Here is a 14,903-nt window from a genome sequence, read left to right as displayed (position 1 = left end):
CCCAAGGCCCCACCCTACAGAAAGCATGCTGCCTGCTGAGCTGCTCTGAACACCATTTTCACAGGGAACTCACAGACACACAGCACTCAAATCACAGCTGCTAAACTGTTTTCCTTGGCTGTCAAGCAGCAGTTGATCATGAAACACCTCAGCAAATTAGGGACCATTGTAGCATTATAACAAATCACATTGCTTTTAAGGAAGTGCCTTTACAAGGAAAGGAGAGGAAAGGAGAGGAAAGGAGAGGAAGAAGGAAGGAGGGGAGGGGAGGGGAGGGGAGGGGAGAAGGAAGAAGGAAGAAGGAAGAAGGAAGAAGGAAGAAGGAAGAAGGAAGAAGGAAGAAGGAAGAAGGAAGAAGGAAGAAGGAAGAAGGAAGAAGGAAGAAGGAAGAAGGAAGAAGGAAGAAGGAAGAAGGAAGAAGGAAGAAGGAAGAAGGAAGGGAAAAGGGAAAAGGGAAAAGGGAAAAGGGAAAAGGGAAAAGGGAAAAGGGAAAAGGGAAAAGGGAAAAGGGAAAAGGGAAAAGGGAAAAGGGAAAAGGGAAAAGCAATTGTGGATTTACACCTAAGAAAACTCAGCTTCAGGGGAAAAGCCCTGAGCAGGGAAATGAAAGGCAAAGTTGCCCTATCTTGAAATTCCACAATCATCATAACAACCAGGTATTTTCCTGTGTCAGGGGAAGCATTTAGGATATTTAATGATTCAGCCTGGTCTGCTGCCTCTATTGTGGTATGTTTCCTTCATTCAGACAGATCTTCTATGTGAACAACATGGTCCTATGCTTATTTTACTAGTTAGTAAACTAATCTGAATTCAGAGTAGAATCCCACCTTTATTTTACTTATCTCTTTACTCTTAGGGAAATTAAAGAATAAAGCCATCACTGTATTATTCTAAAAGTTGCCTTAAACACAAAGCATTTTTTATTTATCTCAGGCTCAAAGTTGAAAGTGCCAAGATAAATTACCTGAATTTCTCTAATGGCCTTCCCTGCATATTTTTTGGCTGGACTCCTAACTTTCAAGCATTAGTGTTCTACTTCATAATACTTTTTATTAAATAAGGCCTGATGTCTAACTGTCCTGAGTAAACACAGAGCAGCTGGAATTATAGAAAAAGAGCTTCCTTCAGAATTTAATCATTGTTTTAACAAGGCTTCAACAAGCATCACTTAGTACCAAGCAGCTGTACCCTGCTAATCAATATTTTTATTATGACTCTCGTTAAGCAGCACTTACTGCTGTTTATCAATCAGAGATAACCAGCTCCCTGGGTAGTAAAGCACCTGTCCAAATTATCCACAGGCCTCTTAAGTGAAAAATATTGTGTAGTAACTACGTTAAAACTCCCACAGTTTGTTCACCTCGGTCAGCAGTGAGTTGGCTGTCAATTAACAGTACCTGAAACAGCTCCCAGCCCACGGAGCTCTCCAGCTTTGGGGCAAGCTCTATCACCTGGAGCAGGCAGGGATGTCACACCCCAGTCCAATGGCAGCCAGGGATGTCACACCCCAATGGTGTCTGCACAGGCAGAAGCAAAAGGCTCAGGAAAGCTCCACAGGCACACTGTGACCGACCTTGGGATCAGGGGGAGTTTCTGGTAATCCCTGGCCTCAGACAGCACAAGAGCTCTTAGGGATGTGGCACTGGGGTAGAATTTCACTTTTGATGTGTAAGTGCAGCCCTGAAATAGCAGTGCTATATATAACTACAATTGCATTGAGATAACTGGGCAGCTGAGAGTCTGCCATGCCCCAGAGGGTCAGGATTTACAGACATTCTCCAGCCACCAACAGCTCTCTGGGACAACAGAACACCCTGTTCCTCTCACATGACGCACAGTACACCTTGGGTAAAGGCATGTGCCAGCCCTCCAGGCAGGCTCAACTTCCCCAATAAAAATCCAGACATTAAAATTTGCCTGGGATATGAATGAAGACAAGTCTGCATCCTCTACATGACAGGCCCTGGTCCTTCCCCACGCTGAGTGCATGAGGAGCAGCTCAGCATCAGAGGGCTATGACATTACAAACTGGGTCTCAGAGACGAGAACATGCCCCTATTATTGAGTTTCTTGTTAACAAGTAAAGGATGGACATCAGGAAGTCACATTACACGGTTAAACATGCCTATGTGGAAAGATTAATTGGAAGTAGTAATGAATATGAATTCTCCCTTCCTGCCTTGTGTAGAGTCCTAACTGTGAAAAGGCAAGACAGGAGGTTTGCTGCTGGCAGCATACATGGCACACCTACACAAACCACAGCCAGGGGACAGCACAGTGTCCCCTCTTTTGGGGATTTGACACCCTCAGTTTTTGTAGCATAACTGCTGCCTGTGGAGGAGACACAGCAGCACAGAAGAGCAGCAAAATGGAAAGCCAGGCTGCAGATGACACGACAAACACACACCACTGGCAGACTCTCCCCATGGATTTTGCATACCTTCTAATCCAGCAGAATAGTTGCAGGAGACTAGCAATGCAAACGGCACTGTACAGTTAGAATTGTTAAAAAATCACAGCCACCCAGACACACACAGTGAACCTCAAACTCCTATGATCTGTAATGTGAGGCTGTTACTGTTTTCCCAGTGCTGAGTTAATAATACAAGTTGCCAGTAAAACAAAGACAGGACTGAAATGATTCCCTAGGAAGGGAAACTACAGAGTGCCTTCTGTCCTTACACACTAACCCCAAACCAAAAAGGAAGGCAGTGTAGTACAAAGAAGCACATTGTTACCACTGAACACCCAGGCCAGGGGCTTTAGCATTTCTGCTGTGTGATGCCAGCTGCAAGCATGCAGAGTGCGTAAAATGCCAGAATTGTAGGAGCAGGCAGAAAAGGGAAGCAGCGCCAAGTCCACATTTTTAGAGGTAAAAAGCCTTAAGGCAAGTATTAGTGCAAAACTGATATTTATTGCCCCTCACTTATATTCCAAGAGTATCCCTCAAACTCCTTAAATAATAATGATAAAGCTCAAAAATTTTAACACATTTATCCCCTAGCACTGATTGCTAGTGGAGCACATATGTTCACACTGGAAGATCACATGTATGAAGAGAGAATATATGTTATTTAAAGATCATTATTTTTGGAGCACTCCCTCGTACACAGAGAGTACACTCGTACACTCTCTCGTACAGTTAAAAAAAACAAAAACCCATACCAAAAAAAAAAGAATCTGAAAGCTTAATAGAGAGAGGAAACAGCCAGGATACAAAGCATTACAGAGAAGTCAATCCAACAGGCATGCTGGGAGATCAGCTATCCTTCCAAAGATCAGGAAAGCTGATGTGTTAGAAGCCAATTTTTGAACTATGTTAATAATAGGTCAGTCAGCAAAGTTGATGCTGCACATTCAACCAAATCTACATACAAGCTGCAGGCACAAACACAAGAGACTTCTTTTAATTGAGGGAAAGAAGAGACTGCAGGCTGGCTGATTATACACCAGTGGCTCCGTTTACTGCAAGCCCTGCTCAGCTGGAAAACAAAACCCACTTAGGAAGACACTTTAGTGGATGTTGGTCAACTTGGACACAAGTTTTCTTTACTGAGATATTTAAATTGAAAATTGTGACTGCAAAACAGTCTCCAGCAGCCAGATCATAAAGGTCTCTTGCATAAAAATTCAAGTTTCCAATTTTTTTTTGTAACACTCAACATTTACAGTCATCTACAGCCAAAGCTTACAAAGTTTCAGTCCTTTTAAACAAAAAATAGCCTACATTTCCATCTTTATAGCAAAGTCACAACCCATGTTCAATAGACAGCAAGGATAATATTCTCACATGATATAGAATGTTAGGACTGTTCTCAGTGCCAGAGAACCCAACGGTACCTAAATTTGCCCGACTCCAGAGTCATCCTCACTTCGGACACTGGACCTGTGTTGTGGATTAAACCCAAAACCTCATTTTCTATTTCTGCCTCCCTCACAAGAAGGGAGATATTTAGCAGTGGCAAATGCTTATTAGAGGCCAGTATTTGATGTAGTACCATTTCCCTAATGGGCCTTGAACAATTTCCATGTTTTGAAAGCAGAGAGATTTCCTTTAAACCAGCAGCCTGATGGGAAGCTGACCTCCATGAAATATTTCCTCCCATTTTGACTGTGGTGGCAATTCTCTACCACTTTCCCTGTCTTCTATTATTCCGCTCACATGCGGATTTTTAACTGGCTGGAGAAAAACATGAGCTGTTCTCAAGTTCCTAACACCACCATGGTACCTCCTAATATTACATCTCAAAATCCATGAATCACAAAGCTTGTAAAACCCAGATCATTTGCTGTACCACTGCTATCCTTTTACTGTCTCCTTTAGGTTCACTCACAATTCCCAGTGTCATTAAGAAGCAAAACCTCACATCTTCTACTAGGAAGTCCTCATCCCGATTTCCAGCGAAAAGATTAGCAGGACCTCCACAGGAGCATCTCCACCTTACAGAGCCTGAAACCCCTTATCCTTAAATTTCCAACTGAAATACAACAAGCAACCCCTGCGCTCAAAAATCAGGGACAATCCACTTGGCAGCTTCACACTCAGTTCACACATGCAGTAAATGGATAAAAAAATGGAGCAAAACTTGAGCAATACCATTCATCAATGAATTTAACTTTCCTTCAGTAGGAGAGCATTATGATTTGATATCAAAAGGGTCTTATGGATAAACTTTGACAGTTTTGGTATCATTTCCCCTCATGCCCATCTGGCACTGAAGGATGTGCAGATGCAAATGAGGGTTTTTTTTTTTTACAGAAGTCCATGGAGAAGCATCAGAAGTAGTAGAGCATTGAGAACACAAGGCATCTCATACAGATTTTTTTTTTTTTCAAAGCAACCACAAAAAACCAGCAAAAACACCTAAATATACAAGTGTTGTTCATGCCTGGTAGAATGCCAAGACATGAACCTAGGTCATTCCAACTCCTGTGTGTTGCAGCTAAAGCAAAGGCAAATCTGTTCATGTGGCAGGCAAAATGTCATAGAGACCCAGGTATCCAATATTCATTAGGAAACAGAATTAACAGCAAGGGATTCTGACTGCTGAAATGCTAAGGATGCTACAAGAATGTGCAAGAGTTTTTCACTGCATGTGTTAAGATAATCCTTTATAAGGACACACATGCACTATTTCTTCTCATTCAATTAATGGCATTTACAATCTCAAGTTTAAGGGTTTAAGTTATTTCACTTTTTTTTTTCTGTTTACATACCAGAGAGAGAAGTCTGAATGCATATTTAATGATGAACTTCTTGGATGTTTTCAGCACTCAGATGCACAACCTTGCTCTTGAATAAATTAAGGCAAACAGTTGAGGTTTGGAACAGGTATTTTTAAACCTCGTACTAGTAAATATTCCATTCTCATTAAATTACTAGGTGTATTTTAAATATTGATATATTAACTTCAGTCTTTATTGTATGCTTGTCAAATGTACTGTAAAACATATACAGACTTAATGTAAACATCTTTGACCCATGGGGCAATACAAATACTGACCCAATTGTTTTAAAGCTCTCATTCAAGAGACACAAAAGAAGTCTCTTACATAACAAGCAAAATCCCCAGCAGCTGGAGGAATGCCACATCATCTTCTATTTGGATGAGGGCAATGGGATCGCCACAGAATTTACAAACATGCTGAAGCCAAACCTAATCTTCCAGAATCCCACCTACAGCCCTTGGGCTCCACTTCCCACATTCACTCTATCACCTGTGCTGGGTTTTTAGGCCCAGAGGAACTCAGGATCACATCAGGAAACAAGAATGGAGAGGACCTTACAAGTCAGAAAAATCGTCTCATCTTTTATCATAAGGAAGCACTTCATGCACTCTCATGGCACAAGAGGGCTCCAGCTCGAGGCTCAGGATACTTGCTCCAGGCTCTTGTATCAAGCTTACATCCTGTGGCTGAGCTGCAGCATGTTGGCACCAGTTCTACCAGTGATGTTCACACATGCAAACAGGCCTGGTCTGTACGAGGAGAAACTATCCCACTCTTTCCCTTGAAAACTGCAAAGCTGCCATTATTCAAAAACTGTATAGGATCGAGCCTCTCTGCCTTGGGATACCCTCAGTCTGGGGAGAATGGCTGCCTGTGAATAGTTCTGTGGTCTCATCACTCCCTCTTCTCTGAAATACTTTTAAAATCTTGAGGCAGGAAAGGTGCCATCTACCCCCTGAAGCCATTTCTCCTTGTAGCTAAAGCCCTTGGTTGGGCTGTGCTTCTACTCCAATAGCAAGGGGCTGAGGAGGGAAGCTCCAGCCTGACATGCCCTCCCCACAGAGTATCTCAGCACTTGCAGTAGCTTCTCAACAAACACTTCCTTTGGACAAACAATACCATCATCTGTTTAAGATAAGCATTAGAAATTGCTGCTGACTCCCAGGAACTGGGCACTTATGTTGAGTTTCACAACACAGACTGAAATCTATTCGTGGTGCTGTGGGTGAGACTGGATGTGCATCCTCTACGTTTTCAGCATGTTGCCATGTCACTGCAGTTGCCCAGCTTTTAAAGTAATAGGGAATAAACCAGTATATGATAGTGAGAGACAGGACAGCATATTAACCATCCTCAGACTCTTAAATCCCTAAATGGAGCCACCAGAAAAGCAATGAGCTACTTTCCTCCTTTCCCTCCTTTTTTTGCACAGTGTTAGAACTGCACTGAGTCAATGTCTAAGTGCCTTCTCCCAGCATCCTTCTGATTGCATAACAATTCCCAGACAAAGGATGCAGGAGTAATAATGCAAAAAACTGTCTGACAATACCTTTTACTTCTCCTATTCTGCCTATGCATCCATTAATACATTTATCCATAGACAAACCAGTCTCTGACTGGCTTTGCTTTGCTAGCTGGGCTAAACACACCAAACACTTCCAGCCTCTGCTCATCTCCTGAAAAATGCTTTTGATTATCACTCCTTTTTACTCTAACAGACTCTCTTCACCTGGTTAAATTTTGATTTATCTTTCTTCCACACTCATGACCAGAGTAAGAATGAATTGAAGAAATGGCACTCCATGTTCAAAAAGAAAAAAAAGAAAAAGGCAAAAAAGCATTAAAGAATTGAGTTATTTCAGTCAGGCCATAAAAATATAACACCACAATGAATACTGTCTGGATTTGCTGTAGTTAAGAAACATTACCTAAAGAATAAGATAAGTAACAGACATAAGCTTGTCACGTTAATTAATTTTTCTTTTTAAAACCCATGTTAATTATTCAAATAATATGGAATCAGCCAGCACTCTGCATACAGATGAAGAAAATATTCCACAATCTTCAGCAACAAAAGAATTTCATACTGAAAAATACAATTAACATCAGAAAGCTGTCCTACCATCTGTTCAAAACAAAAGGTATCAAATGATCTTGCTGTTATCAGAAAATAGGGAAATGCTATGGATGCCTTGATTTTGGAGGATTACCTTTACTGATGACAGCAATATAAGCTGAAATGTGCAGATAGACAGTAAGTGTGTCACAATGCAGGATACCACAGGGGTATTACCAAACTGCAAGATCAGAGCTTAAATGAAATTATGTAACAGACCTTCACACTACAAAAATTGCCACCCTTACAGTCTTTCACGTGTGGAATATCTTAAGTGGAAAGGATCTCCATTGGGCTGAAACTACAGACCTTGGATTGCTTATAAGGACCACACAGCTCCCGAGACTAAACTGGAAATTGGTACTAACTTATTTATCAGAAAGCTACCAGGGGAAGCAAGTGAGCAGTCCACACTGGTCATGTATATAAAACTTGACTCTCAGCAGCCTTTTTGACCCCCATCTGCTCAGCTACAGCATTATCCAGACTCACTCACTGGGCTGCAAACCCTGCAAGCATGGTCAGCTCATGGAGAGCTATGAGATGGGGTCAGTGACACTGAGGGAGGGCTGCTCTCAGCAGGCATCTTTACCAGAACTTTGAGCTCTGACTGCACAAAGGGCAACCTAAAATACTGTCCAGACCCACTACTAGACAGCAGACACTACAGATGATTTGCCTTTCCCTGCAACAGAGAAGAAACAGAAAAGGAAGGGAACAAGAAAACAATGCCAGAAGCAGCTCAACCAGCCAACAGTCAGGGAAAGCTGCAGGGCTACAAACACCAGTTCCCTAAAGCTAAATAAAAATATAGCAGAGAGGAGTGTTTTTTTTGTTTGTTCCTCCCAGTGATTCACATAATTTTTGTGTAACTTTACTGATAAGACAGTAAAGTCTTATCATTATCCAGGCAGTGATTTACTGTTTCACACAGTGCCTGGCAAACAGGACACACAAATGGCTTGAGAGATGGCTGCTGCTCAGGCCTCGTCTCCACACCTTTTGTGGGCAGCTCCCAGGAAAATGTGCCTGATCAAGGAAGCTGGCAGCAGGCTTCTCCCATTTCATCACTTGCTTAGCAAGGCTAATCTTTCCACACACAGAAAATAACAGGCCTTGCTCGTGACAAAAGCAATTGCTTAAAAAAATAACATGGGGAAAAAAGAGAAAGTGATCACATAGAGGTTGTATTGTCCTCGTATTTCTTCACACAGTTCCACTATCATCACGGGATCACTTCACACAAAGAGAAGGAAATTAACTACAATCTCCTGTATAACCTCCTTTTTTCATGTATTTGCAATTTCACGATAGACATGAACCCAAATACTCTTTGTAAAAGCAGAAAATGGCATTTCATTCCCAGTCCTTGTACTATCAGCACCCAGTAGATATAAATTTACTTTCTTTTAATAGACACTGCTAGGATGGTGTTTAGAAACAAACTTCACCTAGTTGTCATGAATTATTAACCAGAAAAAATTCATCTTGTTGCTCTTTACAGAGTCGTGATTTGCAAGTTTAAAAATCAAACTGACACTTAAACCTCTTGTACAAATACCCAACCTTTAAAAAAATGCTCTGAGCATTATAAATACATTTTTTTCATGAATATGAGAACAACAATTCTATAAATAGCTATTCCTCACAGAATTGCTTTAAGACATTGTTTTTACAGACAACAGTAGGAAACTGAAGGAGGTCTTAGTGCCAAACATATTAAAAGTGAAATAAACTCTCCAACCAGCTCTGGGTTTCCACTTATTCTTACAAAGTTCATCGTTATTTTTTAGCTTATACAATTAGTTTATGCAATGGAAGGAACAAGCCAAAAGGCTGCACTGTGTCCTGGCACAGCCACTGGGTCAGTGTAAATCAGTCACAGCCTTCAGCTTCGGAGGGCACTCACTTGGCTGCTCTGGGCAGTAATTTAACAGCTCTGCACTGTCAACAGACGAACTCACTATTACCCACCGCAACCTTGGACAAGCACAAGCAAAGACAAGATTTTCATTATAAACTCCACGATATGATTTCCAAATATACTCACTCAAAACTGTGCTCCATCTCCTCTCAAAAGCAAACACAGGAAGATAAACATGATCTAATGTAATAGCAAATTGCCTGTTCAGCCTGTACATTTCATGGTTGCTATCTCTCCTCAAGCTATTTTTGCCTCGGTATCTAAACACAGAATCAATGGGAACTCCTGAAAAACAGCTACACAACTGGCAAACCAGGTTCCTGAAGCCAGAATACTAAAATGCACACATTTAGTCTTTTTGGCAGATATTCTTCCAAGGCCAAAGCTCAAGCACTACCAAGTTCAACACCATTTTCAACAGGGAGCCAGTACAAGCACTTACTTGATAAATACTTGAAAACTCATCTATATAAAAAGGAGGAACTCCAATTCCTAGTTTCAATACAGTGTTTTACCATAATGATTGCAACAATAATTTTCTATTACGAGTCTGTGTATGAAACAAACTGCACCCAAGTGCTCAGGGTGCTGACCTTTTTCCCTGCATCTCCCTGAGTTTGCAGCCTCCACCACCTGGAAACATGACAGTGCTGGTTCTGAGGGGTGACACGGATGTGAAACTGGAACACAGAAGCATGAATCAGGCCATGAGCTTTCCCAACTGCTCCCCAGCCACAGGACTGAGCTCAGCACACCAGAATATTTTTGAAAGTGTCCAGCGAGGATTACTAAGAACTTGGTGACATGGCTCACCAGGCATGGCCAGGGAGCATGTGGCTTTAAGGAGGAAGAATTCAAAGGGAGCTATGGCCTCTGGGAATTCTGGGCCTGCCATGCACCACAGACAAAATCCTAGGTATGCAGAAGGCAAGAGAAACCACAAGCGAACTACAAACCACAACAGCATTGCAAACAGAACCTTCCTGTCCTTGCCAGGACAATTATACACCTCACTGGACATCACAACATTAACATGGATGGAATTTACCAAATCTTCCATCCATCTCTCCAAGATTCGTGCAGCACAGATGAGGTACAGGCCTGTTGTCTTTGCTCTCCAGAAGACCAGAGGAAGACATGCTGATGCTTGTCTGCTGTGCCAGGACTGCACCTCACATCACAGCAAAAAGGAAGAACCATCCTGGAGCTGGAAGCTTTTCTCTTACCTTATTTTGATCTGTCCAGTAGAAGAAAAATCCCTGTGGATCTGTTCTGAGAATAACTGGAGTCACAACGGTAGAGTCCTGGAAGAAAAAGGACAAACAAAAAATCCATGTCAGCACACAGAACACATAATTATGCACAAGCTGCTTTGCTATCCATGTTAATGAACTTCAACATCCAGAAATTACCCTGAAGGTATCACTAGCAAGATGTCACTAAAAGAATTTAGTATCACCTACCTCATCTCCATTTTTCTGACACAGTGTATTTCCATTACTGTGAAGATAGCTCTAAATAACTCCAGACTCATCAACACATGAAGTTAATACAGAAAAGATGGAAGTTTAACAGGCATAACACACAATGTCAAGCTAGAGCCCACACAGTAAAGCCTTATAGTCAGGAGTCCAATGCCCACCCTGATCTGACTTCACCTTCTGTTATCAACATGAGCTAAACGCCTAAAAATTTACTTTCAGAAAGGCTGAATTTGCCTAGAAAACATAGAATAGCATTCTCTACATTAAGACTTTTGTCAATTACTTTCCATCAGAACATTTTTTTTTTAAGAAATAAACTATGGCAAGTTGAGTAATGGAAATACATCCATATTCTACCTCACTTTCAAATTGGTTGAAAACCTGTCTAGTCTGGTAACACCCATAGCTCAGGTCATTTAAAATCAGCTGCATGTCTAAGTATACTGAGTAAGGCAGCCTTGTTGCTTACAAATTCATGTCTTCTAACTGACAGCAATACCTGACTGAGGAGATACCAAGCTCTAACCCAAGCCTTTTCTACAGGTGGGAGTTGATCACATCTCTCCCATCAGGATTCCCTGGTGCCTAACAATAACTGACATCAGTGAAGCCTGCTCCTAATAGGATTTCTCCTCTCTTAATCTTCTATTTTTCATGACATCTGTAAAGGCACTGTTGTCTCGAGACCTCTACCCATTTGCCAAACTCAATTTAGAACTTATGGAAGGAGCACAGAAGGGAAAGAGACAAGGAGACAGAAAAATTGCCTCAGCTCCCCAGAAACCCAGGCTAAACAGTTCCTACTCAGAAAGGATTTATATTTCTATTCAAGTGTTACAGGTATTTTACAGCTTTAGCATTCACCTATTTCCAAAGCAGTAATGTGGGAGGTCAGTCTATATTGCTTTGATGAAAAAAATGGGCTGTAATAGGTTCAAATTTAAATCAAACATAATTAAGTGTGGAGTTTCAGCAAAAAGCATCAACTGATGGAAGTGGTTCTATTATAAATAAATAAAACCTAACTTCTGCAAGTGCCACTTCTGATTCAAGAAGATAACACTTGTCTGTATCCTGCCACCAGTACAATCCTTTGTGACAGAATACTAAACTACCAGCAGTGAGCATTCCTGAAATAGGGAAGCTGAACTACTCCCAGTTCACAGCTAGAAAAACAGAGCCAAAGCAGCTCAGTGACAGGCCCAGCACCAGTCAGGAGCCTACAGGGGAACAAGGTAAAAGAATAAAATGGCATCAAGCATATTTTTATCTCAGCACAAGACAAATACAAATGGAAGGGCAAGTTCTACACCAAGAGGAAATACAAGATTAAACCCTTCAATGAGTGTAGAAGTCCTTTTTATAACTGGAAGATCCAGGCTTTGGATCTGACCAAAGGCACACTGACACCAAAATGGTGCCACATGAGTTTTCAGAGGCTGGGAACAAGTGTGGCTGTGCCAGTGGCCAGCAGTGCCATGGGAATGTCCCAGGTGCACAGAGCTCTGCCTCAAAGCACCACTGGCCCTTCATCAAAACACTTCCCTTCCCTTATAAGAACAGACATACAGAATTTGTAGACTCTATTTTTCCCCCATTTCTCCATAGTTTCTAATATCTTGTACACTTGAGAGTTGGGTACTGTTTGATGCAATATGCAAAAGGTTTTAAAATATATCAGGGTTCTTAGACCTCCACCATTAAAAAAAAAAGAAAAAAAAAAAAAAAAAGGAAAAAACCCAATCTGGAGATAGAACTCTCCTTTTTCACTTACTTCATTATGTCATATGCAGCCTGTGTGTGAAAATACAAAATAAGGAAAGATAAAGACTAAATGTCCCTTCTGCCTTTGGAAGAGATACAAACAACTTCAGGGGGAAAGAGAAGGAACACAAAACAGACACAAGGCAATTATGTCTAGGATTAACTAATTTTGCTGGTTAATAATTTCAAATCAGTTGCTTCAAACCAAAGAATATTTGATGACATACAGCTATCAGAGTAATACTTTTGTAGATGTAGGTTGTAAAATGTTGAGTAAAATCAGACTCAAAAAAAGCAGAGGATGAGGGAAAAGAACCTTTAATATCTATTAGGTATCATAAAGGAATCTTTATCACATCTGGGATAATGATGAGTCTTAGTCTGGGAATCTCTGCTCCACAAAGCCGTTTGGTTATGGTGGGGTTTTTGTTTGCTTTTTTGTTTTTATTAACTCTACTGCTCTGACATTAGGCACAGCGTAATTAATGTGCTGATGAACACAAGAGCTCCACACTGTCACAGGATCTGAGAATCACTCTGTATATGTATTTGTGCAACACATGTCTTAGGAACTCTTCCACAAAGCCAGCAACAGCAACAAAAGCCATGTGCAGAATGTTTTATATGCTCTACATGCCAATTATCACTCTTGTAAATCCTTGACATCAATTGCCACACTCAGTTCTGGGTGTGGACAAATAGAAATAACCTTTTTGAGTTGGCTCTGCAAGTCCTTCTCCCCACTCCAGAGTAAAGCAGAGTCCTTTGTCACCTGGAACAGGTCTCTTGCTTTTATACCACTCTGCAGTCAGGGCTTGCAAAGGCAGGTAACAATCACAAAGACACCTGAAAAACCCTTTTTGCAATATACATTCAAGAAAAGCAATGGTTCAAGGCTCTGAAACAGAAACTTGTCTCAACTAACAATTGTCTGGTGCATTTATTTACAAACATTATTGTACTATAGGGAAATGACTGTGCTTTATGACCCATAAGACATCCCTGCAGTCATTTATGAGTGTCCTGAAGTCCATTAATTCAATTTCCTCATTCAAAGAGCTGACCTCATAACTCTCCTAAACAGACTGACCAACCACACACAACTCTGAAGAAGAAGGTTATGGACAGGACATAGAGGAGGAGGAAAATCAAAATACAAAAAAAGGTTCAAGGACAAACAAACAGGGAGCAGACATTCATATGTCCCATACCCACTCATCCAGAAGTGAGAATAAAAAAGGAGACAAAAAAAAAGAGCTGCCCATCTCATAAGCTGAATGGTTTGGAAATTAACACATCAAATGTGCAGCAGGAGTGCAGCCTATATCCATTCTTCTGTGTATCAGCAAAGCAAGCAGCCCTTTGGCAAGCAGGCCAGATTCTTAGGACACTTCCAAGTATACAAAAAAGGTACAGAAGACGATCAAGGCAAAAATCAGCTGTCACCAGAAGGGGCGGAGGAAAAAGAGAAAGGGAGAGTTTCCCAGTCAATGGTGCAAATGACTGTGTGTTATCAGATACTTTAAATGCCACCCCATAGGGTGCTTGTGCCAGGCAGTGGCTTCGTTTCCAAGAGATTGCTACTGCAAATTCCTTGAAAGAAAGAGTCGCCCTAACCTGGCAGTCCCAGTGTGCTGTGTATCACACTGGTTTCAACTTAAGTGAATAATTTTCTTGAAGGGCTTTTCATTTCACCTTTAAAAGTCCTCCACCTTTTTATTTGTTGACTTAGGGCCAATTCTCTACTTTCCTCCAATTCCACAGCCTCAAATGAATAATGTGGCTGTTCTATACTTATTCCATTAAGTCATCTCCTAACTGGCTGTCCAACCTCAGATCCTGCATTAGCAATATTCTTTGGTTTATACTTTTAAACAAAAAGGCTTCAAATTTATGCCCAGAAAGTGTCACAAGGAACTTCGGGACCCTTACCAGCCCGGCATGGCAGAACACAAGCACAAAGGAACAACGGTGAAACCCATAATTAAATGACAGCCAGGTAACTGCTTCAAGGTCTGATTTTAAGTGTGGGTCCCTCAGACTACATCTAACATCAGTGAGCATTTATTGCTACTGACCAATAAAGATGATTATACAAAGATCATTAGTGAAGAGGGTGGGATCTTTGGTTTAGCTCCTTTCTGACTGTATGCCCAGGCTTCCTAATCCTCAGACCACCAGCATGACCTGGCTGTGCAGATGAGATGGAGCCTTTTACTCCATGACCATGAGCCACATAACTTTATGTTCTAATACATCATATACAGATAAGGATGATGTTTCTTAGAAACAGCCTGCAGTCAAAATTCACACCAAGAGATTTTTAAAAGAAAAGCAGAGCAGCTTCTGTCCTCAGCTCTTCTGACAGCTGGGCTCATGGCACTGC

The 14,903-nt window shown here is 41.3% G+C and overlaps 1 protein-coding gene across 5 annotated transcripts in view; it reads right to left on the bottom strand.

Annotated features, from left to right (window-relative positions):
• The window catches only part of PLCB1 (phospholipase C beta 1), a 344,760-nt gene that overhangs the window by 322,905 nt on the left and 6,952 nt on the right, over positions 1–14,903 (bottom strand). For all 5 annotated transcript variants that reach the window (XM_085053971.1, XM_085053973.1, XM_085053976.1 and 2 more), the window contains exon 2: positions 10,496–10,573. In XM_085053971.1, the coding sequence (XP_084910097.1) occupies positions 10,496–10,573 (78 nt within the window). The remainder of the gene's footprint in view (positions 1–10,495; positions 10,574–14,903) is intronic.

This window comes from Lichenostomus cassidix, chromosome 3, assembly GCF_008360975.1.
Source record: "Lichenostomus cassidix isolate B80296 chromosome 3, HeHo_3.0, whole genome shotgun sequence".
Classification (NCBI taxonomy): domain Eukaryota; kingdom Metazoa; phylum Chordata; class Aves; order Passeriformes; family Meliphagidae; genus Lichenostomus; species Lichenostomus cassidix.
Note: the sequence above shows the minus strand (reverse complement) of the source record. Positions and strands in the feature narration are given on the sequence as shown.